We start from the raw sequence: 15,894 nt of genomic DNA, 5'->3' as shown, positions 1-15,894 counted from the left end.
CTTACTCGTGTACAACTACTTATGTAACAGTCTTTAAATAGGGAAAACATGGAAGTATTTGGTGGCTTCTAAATTCATCCCTGTTTGGATCCTAAGGAATGAATGGGGCTATGCTAAATGCTAACACATTCACGATGCGTTGTACAAAGATTAAGTGCACGCATTGAATAAAGATATGTATGTATTAATTCGTCTAAGTTGAGGTAAGAACATAGTAAAATATTGAAAAACTGTGGTGTTTTCCTTTAATGATAATAAATTTGCTGTTAAGTTTTATTGAAGAGACATCAATTACAGTCAATGATCTGACAATGCAGTACAATAAAACTCAAAAGACAAAAAAAAAGAGGCCATGCAAAACTTTATTGAATGCAATTAAAATCTGACATGTTATTTTAGCATTATGACAGCACAGAACCTGAAATGAAAGAGAGAGAGAGAGAGAGACGTGCTGAAGAGATCAGAGTTCACACACTGTACAATGGTCTATACCATGCTCATTTAAATAACCTGAAATGGCCAAATAACTCAACCAAGATAGTATGTTAACTGTTTTTAACTTTTTTTGATAGACTAAAACTTATGAGTCTGCTGTGCACATTTGTCCATTTCAAAACACTCATACATCCCTTCAGCTAATCAACAAATCTGATTTATTGGAAAACAGGTGTGTTAAGAGTTTGAACGGCAAGCACCAATAAACAGCATTTCAATACTGCAGTGGAAAACTACTGGGAAAATGGCTTTTAATAAGCAGGAAAGGAAGGCATCAAACGCCTCTACCCGTATAGCCACATTCTGCCCTAAAACAATTAAGGGGGAATGTTAACATATGTGACCCCGTCTGTGAAATCCAGGCGTAAGTCTCATAATCGAATTATGAGATTAGGAGCATAGTTTGATTTCAGTCATTGACATGACCTCACTCAGTCAATATTAAAGATATCAAGATTATATTTTCACTGGATGATCTTTACATATGTAGGATGATTTTCACAGGCAGGGTCAAATATTATGATTGATAACGTCACATAAACTCCAGCTAATCCGACATAACCAAGTCAAAATGTAAAATTTACCATTCAAAGTTTTTTAGCCCTCAGTTGCAACATTTTGCACACATTATTGAAATGGCTCCAACAATCATCTAAAATATATTTTGGCAAACTGCTTAACACTTTTGTGTTTTCGAGGATAATAGTGTAACATACTTCAGACCAGTCATATCGAGAATACACAGAAAATATTTTTTTTCTCTTGTTTACTCTATAATAGTAAACAAGACTTAAAAAGTTGGCATGTTCAGAATCTTATATGCAATGCTTTATCTCGACGAAAATTGATTTTATGAGGTTTAAAAAGGAATGTGTAAGCAGTAAAAATACTGCTAGCAAATAAAATAGATAATGTGACTTTTTTCGTTTTCCAACCACTGAGTTTTATGATACAATACCATATATAATAATCATAATCATTAGCTGTGATTGAAAAAAAAGATCAGGATCATTGTTGAAATAGTTAAACTTTGACCACAGTATTACAAAGTTATGTTGTTTTTGACACTGGTGATCAGTGTTGGGAGTAACGCATTACAAGTAACGTGCATTACGTAATAATGTTACTTTTATGGAGTAACGAGGAAAGTAACGCATTTCTTTATAAATGTACACATTAATATTTTAGTTACTTTTTTAAAAAAGTAATGCAAGTTACTTTTTACCAAGCCCCTAAGGTGACATTGGAGTAAAAAAATCAAAAGTTTAGTTTCATGTGCTCACGTGAAACTTTTATGCGCTCACGGAAACCTTCATGTGCAGAATTTTTTTTAAAAGTTAAGTTTCGCGTGCTCACGTGAAACTATCGCATGCTCACGTGAAACTATCATGTGCTCACGTGAAACTTTCGCGTGCGCATGTGAAAGTTTCACGTGCGCACACGATAGTTTCACGTGCGCACGCGAAACTAAACGTGATAGTTTCACGTGCGCACGCGAAAGTTTCACGTGCGCACGCGAAAGTTTCACGTGAGCACGCGAAAGTTTCACGTGAGCACGCGAAAGTTTCACGTGAGCACGCGATGGTTTCATGTGCGCATGCGAAACTAAACTTTATTTAATTTTTGCTCCATGTCCCCTTAGGGGCTCTGTAACTTTTTAGTTTAATTTAATCAAATAAAAATTAAAATAATGTACTGAATTAAACATTACAACACATTAATGTTGAATTACGCATGTGCGCCTGAGCGGGAACAGTTTGAGTCAGAAACGTTGATGGCAGGCCAGAGCTTGACATTTCTGCAATCATAAAAACACCTGCAACGCCTGAAAGAGATCAAGCCTCAGCCAAGTTAGAAAAAGTAACGCAAAAGTAACTTAGTAACGTAAGATTTACTTTCCATGAAAAGTAACTAAGTAACGCAATAAGTTACTTTTTTGGGCAGTAACTTAATATTGTAATGCATTACTTTTAAAAGTAACTTTCCCCAACACTGCTGGTGATGTAGCCAAGTCACATGATAAGACATTTATTTATCGTCATCCATGAAGCTAAAACGGAAATACTTTTTTCTGCAATTCAGGCCAGCACAATAAAATATTCATTAGTGTTATGTTTGCACGAACAATCATAAATGAATACAACAGAAAAGTTTGGCATCGTAATCCCCGGCCTTAAGGCCAAAAATAGATGATAAATACGATTTAAAAACACCATAATGCTGAATTTAGAACATTACCATCGGTCGGTTAAAAAAACAAACAAAAAATATACATAAAAAGCAAATACACCTACTGGAACGAAATTAAATAAATTCACAATCCTGCTGTGAATCAATGCCAATAGAGTTCAAACCCATCAAAAGTGGGTCATTTCTGCAAACAATATTACTTACGGCACATTACCACACTGATTTATGTGTATATTAAATATGACATAGCTCGCCAAGAAGGCTCCCTTACGGTTAGATATGAAATCAGTACAATCACAAGCTATGCACGCAAGAACCTTTCGATAAGCAGCCGTACAATCATATAACAAATACAAACACAAAAAAAAACAAGAAAATAAAATCAACGTAAGGCCACAAATGTGCGAGAATTCTGTACAAAAATGAAAATAACATTCAGTGCTTTAGTGTACCAACTTAAAATAACAGGACGTCCGTGACAATGTTTCATTGTTTTGTTTTTTGGCACATAGAATTCAAACGTGATGCGTAAAACGATGTCTCGGGTGCCACACACATGAATGCGATTCATTTGCCACCCTTCAGAGTTTTACATTCCAGTTGTGCATAAAACGTGCGTAGACTAACTAGTTCGGACGGAAGATTGTAAAAAGTTTCCAGTACGTACGAAGAAGTGCATCTAGAAAGCGTTCGAACAGACGTCAAGAAACACTACGACTTAACGGCCGCTACTTTTTTGGGAGTCCCTGGTTTTTTGGTCTGCCACAAGTGGCTTTGGATGGTGATGGCATCCACGCTCGCCGACATGGTCTTGGCTGGGATCTGGCTGAATTGCTTCCGGTCCGAGTTGTACTTGTAGAGGCCGTCGATCATCTTGCGTGAGATGGTTTTCGGGCCGATGCCGGTCAGCTTGTTGATCTCCTCCGAGTCCGGGCAGTACGTGTATACGGAGCGGAACTGGCAGCCGGAATCCCGGAAGAGGATCAGGAAATTGTTGGCCTCTGATTTATCCATTTCCTTTAAAGGACATAAACAAATAGCTAAGTTCATATGGGATACTTGTAAATAATTCTGTATTACATACATTACAAGTTTAAATTAATACTACATTTAAATTTCACAAATATGCATTACCTCTAAAATCTTGTTCTTCTGTCCCTCATTGACTTTGCCGGCCAAACAGCAGTGGGCCAGAGCGTTCTGAATGATATGTTTATTAGACTTTGCACTGGGTACCTTATATAATTTAGGACCTGCAGAGAAAAAATAAAGGTTGAGCACTGAATGTCTGGCAACGAAAAGAGCAAAAAATGCTTTCCTCTATGCTGCATGGTTGCTATTTGATCGCATCTTTAAAAACTTTATTGTTCAATAAAATTTATTTAGTCTTTTAAACATATTCGTCCAAACTTCAAAACTTTTTTGCTATTTTCAGCCTAATAGTTTCTGTTTTCGAACATATGTAACGTAATATAAATAAAAATAAGGATTTGGGTAAGGGCTCCCTCTGGTGGACTGGAGTTGCAGACTAACCTGTGTATTCAGTGTTGGACGTCAGCGAGGACGTGGTGGAGCCGTTTTCCCAGTCTTTGTCTCCGTTACGGCTACCGGAGCGAGTAGGGGACAGGCAGCCATCTGCTGAATCAGACCTACTGGGACAACATCGTAAACCTTAGTCCTGCTATACATTTAACAGCACCAATGCCATCATTAATCTCCTGATCACTTCTGATGTCATGCAGAAACAGGCAGTGATGTTTTTGTGTTTGAACTAAAGCTGCAAGCTAATGTATAAGCACACATTCTTAAAAAACGACAGGTGATAACAAACACATTCGGTATGAGAGCAAGAATATTGATCCTAAAGTAATATATCGAACGTATTCACATTACACAGACCCCGTTAAATTCGGTTGTCACTTCTATTTTTAGCACTTAATCCTGTTCTGTGCACACATACAGTTTGATAATATGCGGGAGTGACAACGCATTTACAGGAATTTAGCACAGTACAAATGTTAAAGGATAATTCCAGTATTTAACACTTTGAGTCTCATTTCTGGTTTGTTTTGGATGAACTACAGTGATGGACACTGAAATTTTGACAATGGGTCGTGTCTTGACTTTTTGACTCGTTTAGAAGCGTCTCTTGACGGCTTCAGAAACTTTGCAGTGTGTACGTGGCCTATATCACATCACATTACAATCACATTTATATTTTGTATTGACGTTTCTATAAAAGCGTCTCGCATTTCTATGGTTTTGAGGTTATAGTGAGATTGTGAAGGTTAGTGATGTGATAGTGTTTAGTCTTGGTTGTTGAATAATAACAAATCAAATCAAATCAAATAAGCTGTGACGGGTCATAGGGAGTGATAGGGTGATGGAGTCATCTTTAATGTTTAAAGATGGGGTACCTTGTATTACTGCCAACCCAACTTAGAAGTAAAAATTGATGCATAGAAGATGCGAGGCGTAACGTGTCTTATCCAACTACAACTGACCTTCTCTTTCCCACACGAGGAGAGCTCATAAAGAAGTAAAGACTGCCAGATGCTAAGCTATTGCTTCTAAGACGCAAGAACATTCAAGAATACACAACAAGAATTGCACTGGGTTAGCACTGTGAAATAAAACAAAGGCTTAAAGGAACATGCCAACCTTTGTAGATTTTAGCTTATTCACCATATCCCCCATACATTTTTCATCTCCATGTGGCCCGTAACTGTGTCTGACACACCCACCGCTAGCCTAGCTTAGCACAAAGACTGGAAGTAAATGGTTCCAGCTAGCATACTGCTTCAAAGTGACAAAATAACACCAACATTTTCCTATTTATATGTTGTGATTTGTATAGTCACAGCGTGTACAAATAACAATGTCATATTGTTACTGGGAACTATATTCTCAGAAGGCAAAGCACTGCTACTTGCGCGAAGCAGTATGCTAGCTGGAGCTCTTGGGCTAAGCTAGGCTAGCGGTGGGGACACAAGGAGATAAAAGGGTATATATGGACTTATCTAACTCTGGGGAATACGGTGAATAAGCTAAAATCCCAAAAAGTCGGCGTGTTCCTTAAATGCAGAAAGCAAGTATATTTCCATATTTCTGTGGACTGCTTATGACATTTACATATTGCAGATGCTTGTATATGGGTCAGTGACAAAAACGGTTTGGCAAGATGAGAAATTTAAAAATCTTTTTAAAAACTTGTTTTAAAAGCATGCATCAGGTATATTTAATGCACATCGTGTATTTATGTTGATTTTATGCAATAAAAAATTACATTTGCACCATTTTTATGAAAGATAAGACTGAATGGACCTGAAAATGTCAAATGGTGTAACCGGCAAAATATTTTATCCACCTTGATGGCATGTAAGCGTAATCAAAAAAAAAAAAAAACTAATAATAATTTTAAAATATCACACGAAAATACATTTTATTAGTTATTAAATGTAAATTTTAATGCATTTTTGTAATATTTGTTCTGATATATGCTAAAAACAGCTCTGTTTTCTAAATAATCTTGACAAATGATGTAAAAATGTATGTAAAAAAAAATTATATTACATTAAACTAGATGATTATATTTTATTCCACATTTTTATGAATATATTTAGTTTAGTATTTATTTACTAGTTACACCAATTGACACAGACCGGTTAAAACACTTTGACATTTTTGAAATTATCCCCCAAATATTCTTTCTAAATGAAATAAAACCAGAAATTTTAGACTTGATCCTCAAAAAAGACAATGTATGCAAGTAATCTGCCAATTTATTTTGAAATGTTAACCCTTTTACATTTAATTGAACCATACGGACACAAAATTATTAACGTCAAATCATTGACCCAAATACACTAAACTACATTTTCGGTGAATTCAAGGTATACATTTTACAAAATTCACGCTTTTCAGCAACAGGAACCAAGTGCTGCTTACCTGGGCGTTTTCCGCTCTGATCCGACGCTGTCATTGTCTCCGAGGTTAAGTGATGCCAGAGACAGGCTTGACACTGAAAAAACACGAGGGCGTGAACCTGGGCGCAAAAACAGAAAAACGACACAAGACTCACAGTTACAAAACAACAGCAAACCCACTGAACTTTGTGTTACTCTCATAATAGTACGGTTCACTGCGTGTATTTTATCTTGAATTTTTCTTGAATTTAATGTTTTAAAATGATTTAATGATTTTTTGCTTAGATTTTTATGCACAAAATCACAATTTGATATTTTTGGTCTTAAAACTAGACTTATTTGGGTCGTTTTGCTCATCCAAAAAAAAGCATCTTTATTTAAGAATTTTTAGATAATTTTACTGAAAACAAGACAAAAATACTAAGAATTTTTTTTTCTTAAAAAACATTTTTTTGCAGTGTAGTTGTTAATTCATTGGTTAGAATAGATATTTATTAGCAAGTGATGGTATAGATCGAAGACAGAGGTTGTAAAGCATTGCTCAGGAAAAGATTTAGCAGAATCTCATTAGTTTTGAGGTGTCATGGTGTTAAATTTGTTAGAAGCAAATACAGAAGGATGCAGTGAACTGCGTAAGTTAAAGTCTGAGAGTAGCACAAAGCATGCAGTTTTGGGCTTTTACCTGCCGTCCCCTTAACAGGAGTCCTGGGTGAGTCCAGCACATCTCTGTGGATGGATTTGGGCCTTGGTTTTCTCTGCTTGGCTCCCGCAGGCCTCTGTTTAACAAGCGTGTCCATGTCTTCCATAAGTTTCAGCTGTTTTCTCCTCAGGTACTCTTGCTTGATAAACTCTCGCCGGGCTTTATCTTCTTCCTTCTTCATGCGGTCCTCCTCTGCTTTCAACCTGTGGTAGGAGAGATATTGAAATGAGAGACTAGGGGGAGGGGCTTATGCACAGTGATTGACAGCCGGACTGGGTGTTACCTGGCCTCCTCTTTCTTTTGTTCAAGCTCCGCCTCCAGCTGCTGTTTCCTCTGCTGAGTTTCTCGTTCTCTTCTCAGCCGTTTCTCCAAAAGTGCCGCTCGCTTTATGGCCATGCTGTCCTCTTCCTTCTTATCATCCTGACGTCACATAAAGGCATCATAAAAATGGACATCACACGTATCTGTTAATTTGTATGCTAAAGTGTATTATAATTATTTATACCACGGGTCTGTTGAATGCTGTATTCTGATTGGCTGAGAAATGTTCCGTGGGTATGCATTCATTTCTGATAACCGCACACATAACTTGTCAAATGTCTTAAAAATAGGCACCTGGGCAATATTTTTGGTAACCGTGGTATAAGAGGAATAATTGACTCCGGTCCTTTGAATTATTTGAAAATAATGCACACCCACGGTGCATTGCAAATTGTGTGTCCATTATTTTCTTATAATTCAATGGCCCGTCGTCAATTATTCCTTACATATGTTATTACTATTAAATTTTTCGTAAATTACAGCTTGGAATTTGAATTTTATGTGAATATTTGACTTTATCAATATCCAAGGGCAAATTAATTTGAGGGCTGCACTGCACGAAATAAGGGGCTGCACGATATTAACTCTTTCTTTACCACTGACTAGTTATCTCATCAATTAAGAGAAAACATTTGCATAAAAAATGTTTTCCTGATGAATTTTTATGTTAATCTGCAATACTGCAATTATACACTGCAAATATATATATATATATATTTAACAAAAAAATTCTCCGTATTTTTGTCTTGTTTTCAGTAAAAATGTCTACAAATGTTTAAATTAAGATGCTTTTTCTTGATGAGGAAAACGACCCAAGAAAATAAGTCTAGTTTTTATACAAAAAATATCAAATTTAAGTGATTTTGTGCATAAAACAAAGCAAAAAAAATCTGCCAATGGGGTAAGTAGATTTTTCTTGAATTTTTCTTGAATTTAGTGTTTAGGAAAAATTTTCACGATTTTTTTGCTTGTTTAATGCACAAAATCACTTCAAACAAGCCTTATTTTCTTGGGTTGCTTTCCTCATCAAGAAAAACATCTTAATTTAAGAATTTTTAGATATTTTTATTGAAAACAAGACAAAAATACTAAGATTTTTTTTTCTTAAAAATCTTTTTTTGCAGTGTAGGCGCACTTACCCAATTTATGAAAAAAAATGAAGCAAAAATGTTATTTAATAATTTTAAACTCTGTGTATGTTTTGATAATCGTTCTGAATCTGATCTCACAAAAATGCAATTATTTCAGCTTTTTGCTAACAAATTTGTATTTTTAAAGAAAAATACCCAAATTTAAAAGTTTAAAAAAAATATAGATAGGATGAAACGTTTTTTTTCCCGTTTTGTTTGTTTATTGTTTGTTTGAAAGCAGAGGGTCTGTTCTTTCATATGATATATTTGTATGTTTATATATTTTTAATAGAAAATTTTCCTGGAAAGCATTTTGTGAAACTTTTGTGAAAATCACAAAAATTAATTATTTTCTTGGGTCGTTTTGCTCATAAAGAAAAAGCATCTTAATTTAAAATTTTTTAGATATTTTTACTGAAAACAAGACAAAAATACTAAGAATTTTTTTTCTTGAAAATCAGTTTTTGCAGTGTAGGCGCACTTACCCAATTTATGAAAAAAAATTACGCAAAAATGTTATTTAATAATTTTAAACTCTGTGTATGTTTTGATAATCGTTCTGAATCTGATCTCACAAAAATGCAATTATTTCAGCTTTTTGCTAACAAATTTGTATTTTTAAAGAAAAATACCCAAATTTAAGAGAAAAAAATACAGATAGGAAGAAACGTTTTTTCCCGTTTTGTTTGTTTATTGTTTGTTTGAAAGCAGAGGGTCTGTTCTTTCATTTGATAAATTTGTATGTTTATATATTTTTAATAGAAAATTTTCCTGGAAGGCATTTTGTGAAACTTTTGTGAAAATCACAAAAAATGAATTAATTTCTTGGGTCGTTTTGCTCATAAAGAAAAAGCATCTTAATTTAAGAATTTTTAGATATTTTTACTAAAACAAGACAAACATACTAAGAATTTTTTTTCTAGAAAATAATTTTTTGCAGTGCAGTAGACAGCGGACCCGCGCGTATGCCTAAAAACAGGACTATACTTCTAGCTTTAGACTGTACATTTTTTTATGTATTCAAAGCATCATATACCATTTGTGATATTAAAATGATTTCAATATTTATTGTTACCCTATTAACTAGAGCTTTTGATGGTGCTATACAAGTCTAAAGTGAACCAGACAAAAACATAAAGCTGCTACACTATTCAGGCAGCATAACGCTGACATTTAAAACTAAATTATTTATTTGCCCCAGTTTTCTGACCTAGATCAAACATCTGCATTATAAATATGCACTAAGTTCTGTCCCAAGCTAACCTCTTTCAGCAACTTTACTGCTGCTATAAGTATTAAAGATTGTGGTTATGGTCATATCACTACATTGTCCTGAGCCTTCTTTTAATCCTTAATTCCAGGGATGAGCAATAGTAATTGAGATGTTTACCTTGAAGAAGAATCCACAGCTCATTTTCTGATCATCATCCTGATTTTCTCCTGATATTTCCTTCTCGCCTTCCTCTTCCAGTGCTTGTCCATCTATGGGCTTGAGGATGGACAAAGGAACCTCAATCAGATTCTTGTTGCTCTGATGGGTGATGTCAATTGGCTTCTCGGTGGGAGTGACAATGACTGTTTCAGTTACAAACTGTGATAACACCTCTGATACATTCGATTCCATTGCAGGCTTGTTCTCATCCGATGGACCTATTTCTTCTACTTGTTCATTCTCCCCATTTGGCTCAACTTCTTCTAGCTGTTGGGTTTCTTTGGTTGGTGAGGTAATATCACCAGAAGAATGCTCAATAGACAGCGACTCCAGGCCAAGGTCTTGTTCAGCGTCTGTGGTTTCAGCTCCTGATGGTGGTTTCTTCTTATGTCCCAAATATGAAAAGGAGCAGGATTCGGGCTGAGATGGGGAGAACCTTCTGAGCCGTGGTATGCTGTCAACTGACTGAGGAACAGTAAGGACTCGGTTGAAGGGTGTGATCTTTAGCTCATTTGGTCTGGGTGTCCTTGGGGTCTTGGAATGGAAGGAAGCGGACTTTCTCTTAAGGTTTGTAGGGGAGAGTTGTGTAGCCCTAGGGGAATCTGCAGGTGAGGGTGACCCTGAAGAGCGTGTCCCGCTCCCTCGGAGATCTCGCACCTGTTTTTGTGGTGAAGGTTGAGGTGCAGACACCACCCAGGCCTGTTGCTCCCGCATCTGCATGATAAGCTCCTGTTGTTGAGCAAGACGTTGCATCTCGGCTTGTAGGAAACTCAGAGAAGCGTTAAGCTTCTCAATGGAGCGTGTGTACTCCACGAGGTCTGCTTCAGATGTGCCGTCCTCACCTGGAGACTTCTGCGGAGACTTGATGGGCTGGGGTGTCTCCGCAGGAATTTTGCTTTCCTCTGAGCTGGGATACGGTGACGTGGCATCACCTTTCCTCTTGACCACGGTGAGGAAAGCACTACGTCCCATCTTTTGACGATGTCGAGTAAAGGCAGCCTCCACTTTCTTCTTTTGGGCCTCGATGGCACGACGTTTCTCCTCAAGTCTCATACGCAGCTGCACCATTTCAGCAGCCATGGCCTGGGCAGGGTCTTTGGACGGCTGGCGTGCAGGGCTCACCTCGGGCGAAGGCGCCCAGGAGACAGAGTGAGGAATGTTGAGGTCTGAACTGTCTGGTGTTGTGCCTTGGGAGCTGGCACCTTTGGCCTCCAAATTTGGATTCAGTTTACGTAACTTTTGCTCTGCAAAACTGGTCATCTTAACCCCAGGTGTGAGGGCAGGGGTTGGGGTACTTCCAGCAGGGGACTTTCCACTGATGTTACTGGGACACGGGCTTGTTGAGCAGGTTCTGGCCTCATAGTCTTGATCTGTGTCAAGATCCATGCTTACAGTACAATCCCTAAGGGATGAGTCCTCATCTAGCGTCTCTTGAATGTCCTCTGTCCGCACATGAATGCCTGTATCAACTTCTGTGGTTGATGTGCTGTCAATCCCTTTGGACGACTCTGAAATTGAGTCCACATTTCCTTCTTTTGCTTTTGGGATCAGTTCATCTTGGTTGTGGAGATGAAGAAAGAAACCCTCATTGGACGCATGGGCCTTGGGGCTTTGTGACTTTTTCTCAGAGTTGTGGATAATCTCAAGAGCCTCTTCAATGCTGGGTGGCCCTGAGCCATTTAGACGACCGTTAAGATTTCCCGTCAGGCTATCAGGGCAGCCGTCCTCCTCCTCTATGCCTATGTTCTTTCCATTGACAGGCTGAAAAGAAAGGTTTCTCTTGATGCCCCTGGTCCCAAGGGCCATCTTAAAACCTTCTGTGCTGGCAGATCGGGTCATCCCTCGGCCAGTTGAAGTAGGCGTTTCACTAGTGCTGTCTCTATCAAATGGGATTTCAAAGGACACTCCCTGAGGAGCAGACCTATGAAGGCACAAATAAGACATGGGTAGGATCCAACGGCAAATAGTTTTTAACTTCATAAGCTTCATATCTTTTTCATAACTTTCACTTACTTCTTTTCTTTGGGCCAAGTGCCCATGAAGCTCTCCACAAATGACATTGAGGTTGATCTCTTAATCTGACCTGTATAGCACATATGATGGAGTTAGAGTATATGCCACCAAATGTATTTTAATATCGTACTTATAAAGTTGATTGTCATCTCAAATCTGTTTACCTGAGCCTGAAGTCTGTGGTTGAGGTCGGAGAGGGAGACTTAAACATAAAAAAGTCAATGTCATTTTTTTTACCATGTACAATGCACAGACAAGACAAAACAATGCAATGTAGAGAACTACTAAGCGCACAAGTACATATATAAAGAGATAGAAAGTATATAAAGCAACAATATATAAAATGACCATTTAGGCAGCTACAAACATTCAAAGTAAATAAGTAAGTAGGGGGAGATTTTCAATACCTTGGCCTGTCTGGACTAGGAGGTCTTTCTATGAAACTCCTCTTTGTGACTTTTGAGATGGGTACAGATGGCAGGTTTTTAAGTGTGGGGGCTGGTGCTAAAAATCAAATGTAATTTGTGCAATGAATGTAATAGACAAATGTAAAGGTCAACAAAAATAAGAAAAAAACAGCTAGTAGATTACCTTCAGTGTCTAACACCTGTGCCTGAACGAAAGCCGGCTTTACGACCTCGAGCCACCAGAAGAGCTCGGCCATAAACACAAGATAGTTATTCTGTGGAAAAAATACACATCTCTATTAAATACTAGCAAAGGAGAAGCATTTATACAGTATATCTCTACTTTTGAAAAATTTAAGTGGTTATATAAAATGTGCAATATTCTTCAACTCCCACAAGATGTCTCTACAAAATTACAATAAAGATCACGAATAATATCATCATAATATGAATAGTAATATGAAGCATACCTATTATTGGGGCTAAATGCCCACCCTAACCATTATAGAATGGCAATTTTCCATGTTTTGTTAAAGGTGCCAAAAAGTGCATATAATGTGTTAAATTGTTCTTTGATATTTACATAGAAGGTATGTAACTTAATTAAGTGCAAAAATGATCCAGAAATGTTTTTCCTTTGAATATAATGGTCTATTTTTGCCCTATTTGGAAGGTTCATGAATAATAATGTTGAGCTCTGCTCTGATTGCTCTGCTCTGAGGCTCATGTCAGTAGCTCACATTAGTAAACAGACCTTAAATGTTTGAGCCGGAGATTTTGAGGACCAACAAATTGTTTGGAAATTGTTAATGGACGTTTCTGAGTGGTAAGTTTGATCTTTTTATTTAGTATGGACATGCAAAACGTAACTGTAAAGTCAATAGTAAAACTTCAGCCTAAATGCTAGCATATAGCATTAATTAGCATATAACGCTTGGGACGTACATCTCGACGGTCACAGTCAGTGTTATGTTGAGATTGGCCTGTTTTCCAGCAGTCTTTGCATGCATAAGGTTTGCATAAAAATGAGGAAACAAATGCGTTTTTTATCCTATGGCTCCTTTAAATGGTTTAAATTTGTATAAATATTTTTTCTTAAAAAAAAAATACTGCTAAAATTAAATATTTATTGTATGTACTGCTTTAAAGTGAAAACATTTTATTAATAAAAGTACAATTTTATATTTTATTTAAGTAAAATAAACAGAAAATTTTATAACTTTTGCAGAAGTGGTTATCATGAACAAGTTTTAACAGATTTGCATCAATAGTGGGGTACTTATTAAAAGCATTTAAAATATTTAAAAAACAGGTCCAAAAGACAAAGACAAAACGTTTAGGGAGACAAAGATGGGGATGGGGACATCTGAGGATGTAAGAAGAAAAGCTGTGTTTGGAGCTGATGCGTGGTACATTAAGCTTTTTATCAAACATACCATGTATTATTTTGTGGTAATTATGAACCCATAAGACACGGGTCTGTTTAAAAAACTAGTGAATCTGAACTAGATTAGAGCTGAAGGAAACTGGGTCAAGGTTACGGCTCAGCGACCTGCTCTCAATTTCACGCACAGTTCTGAGATTCAACTTCGAAGCCTGCCACAAATGACATGAATTATTTCACAGCATTTTAGGTTACCCTCAGGTATTTTTTGTTGCACTTTCAGTCAATGTTTTTTTATTGTTGAAGCACTAGCATTTGAAACCTCCAAAAAAATAAAGCCAATAACCACATCGACACAGTCACCAGTGTGAAAAACGGCTTTAAATAGCATAATTTTACTTAGTAACATGCTGTGGACATTTTACCACACTATTCCTACATCTATAGTAGCTTCAGCTTGACATATAAATACTTTACTTTTACAACTGGGTTGCCGGTAATTTACCGTAGATTTAAATTTATGTTATTTACTGGCAAAATTTTGTTAAAAGTTAAATGAACATTAAACATTTACAAGTCTTTGTCTTTACAGAGTAAAACTAAAAAACAGCATAAAGCAAAACATTCTGGGAAACAAAATCTGAAGCAAAAATCAGAAAAAGGTTAATGATGATTTCTGGTTCCCAGAATGCTTTGCATGAGGCTGTTATTGTATATTTATTCTTTAAAGATAATGACTTGTTAATATTTAAAATGTATTTAACTTTGAACAAACTCTTGCCAGTAAATAATATAAATTTAAATCTACGGTAAATTACCGGCAACCCAGCTGTAATAACATTTTAATTTCTACGGATTTCTTTTACAGTAATTATACAAAATATAAAATATTTCTTGGAATTTGAAAAAATATTTTGTTTTAACCTTCATATATAAACATATATTTCAAAATGTATTTCAGGGGCAACAAATACATTTATAATTTTACAACCAATAGGGCAAAAACTATTTTTTTCCTGGCCAAAATATAAAAGTTTGTATTACATGTATAAAGTACAAGTATAGTATATTTTTGCAGTTGAAAATATATTTATTTTTAATCTTTTCAAACGATTATGTTTACAGGTTTGTAACATACAAAGTTTTTCTTTCAATGCGACGTGAATATAAATGCTTTAAAATATAGGCCTATTTATTTTTTTTAAATATATTTCAAATAATACTTCAAACTAAGGATGCTTAACGATTAATCGCGATTAATCGTTGGCAGAATAAAAGTTTTTGTTTACATCATATATGTGTGTGAACTGTGTATAATAGCTTTGTATAAATAAATGTACACATGTTTCTATGTTTTAGAAATGTTTACATGTGTATATACATTTGTATATTTATGTATAATTTATATTATATATAAATATAAATACTTAATATATAATTTTTTTTCTTAAAATTATACATGAATGTGTTCATATTTATATATATACATATTTATTATACACAGTTTACACACATATGTGATGTAAACAAAAACTTTTATTCTGCTAACGATTAATCGCGATTAATTGTTTAGCATCCCTACTTCAAACATATTTCATTTTTGTAAACATATTTCAAAATATATTTTAGCACATTTTTTGGCAATTTTTTTAAATATATTTCAAATTATATTTGAAAATATATTGTTTGCCGTATGCGAAGATATAAATTTGTTATGCATATAAAATGTGTTATGCATTAGCAATACCAACTGTTAAAACACATAAGAAACGGGATCCTTATACACATAGCTCTATCAAACAAAAACGTTTATTCAATTTCATAAGATAAGATATAATACTGTTTTTTTGTTGTAAAACTATTTTTGTGTAGGACTGTAACTGTACTGCACTATAT

At 35.6% G+C, this 15,894-nt stretch overlaps 1 protein-coding gene across 6 annotated transcripts in view; it reads right to left on the bottom strand.

Moving 5' to 3' along the window:
* Window positions 1-344: 344 nt before the first annotated feature.
* The window catches only part of camsap2a (calmodulin regulated spectrin-associated protein family, member 2a), a 45,990-nt gene continuing 30,440 nt past the window's right edge, over window positions 345-15,894 (bottom strand). For 2 of the 6 annotated variants that reach the window (XM_065259543.1, XM_065259547.1), the window contains 11 exons: window positions 12,799-12,889; window positions 12,615-12,711; window positions 12,372-12,409; window positions 12,208-12,277; window positions 10,153-12,115; window positions 7,595-7,731; window positions 7,294-7,514; window positions 6,634-6,730; window positions 4,219-4,337; window positions 3,820-3,938; window positions 345-3,702 (listed from right to left, as the gene is read on the bottom strand). In XM_065259543.1, the coding sequence (XP_065115615.1) occupies window positions 3,397-3,702; window positions 3,820-3,938; window positions 4,219-4,337; window positions 6,634-6,730; window positions 7,294-7,514; window positions 7,595-7,731; window positions 10,153-12,115; window positions 12,208-12,277; window positions 12,372-12,409; window positions 12,615-12,711; window positions 12,799-12,889 (3,258 nt within the window). In that variant the 3' untranslated portion in view covers window positions 345-3,396. The remainder of the gene's footprint in view (window positions 3,703-3,819; window positions 3,939-4,218; window positions 4,338-6,633; window positions 6,731-7,293; window positions 7,515-7,594; window positions 7,732-10,152; window positions 12,116-12,207; window positions 12,278-12,371; window positions 12,410-12,614; window positions 12,712-12,798; window positions 12,890-15,894) is intronic. The other 4 variants (XM_065259546.1, XM_065259548.1, XM_065259544.1 and 1 more) reach the window with 3 other exon arrangements.

Source organism: Paramisgurnus dabryanus, chromosome 24 (assembly GCF_030506205.2).
Source record: "Paramisgurnus dabryanus chromosome 24, PD_genome_1.1, whole genome shotgun sequence".
NCBI classification, from domain to species: Eukaryota; Metazoa; Chordata; class Actinopteri; order Cypriniformes; family Cobitidae; genus Paramisgurnus; species Paramisgurnus dabryanus.
Note: the sequence above shows the minus strand (reverse complement) of the source record. Positions and strands in the feature narration are given on the sequence as shown.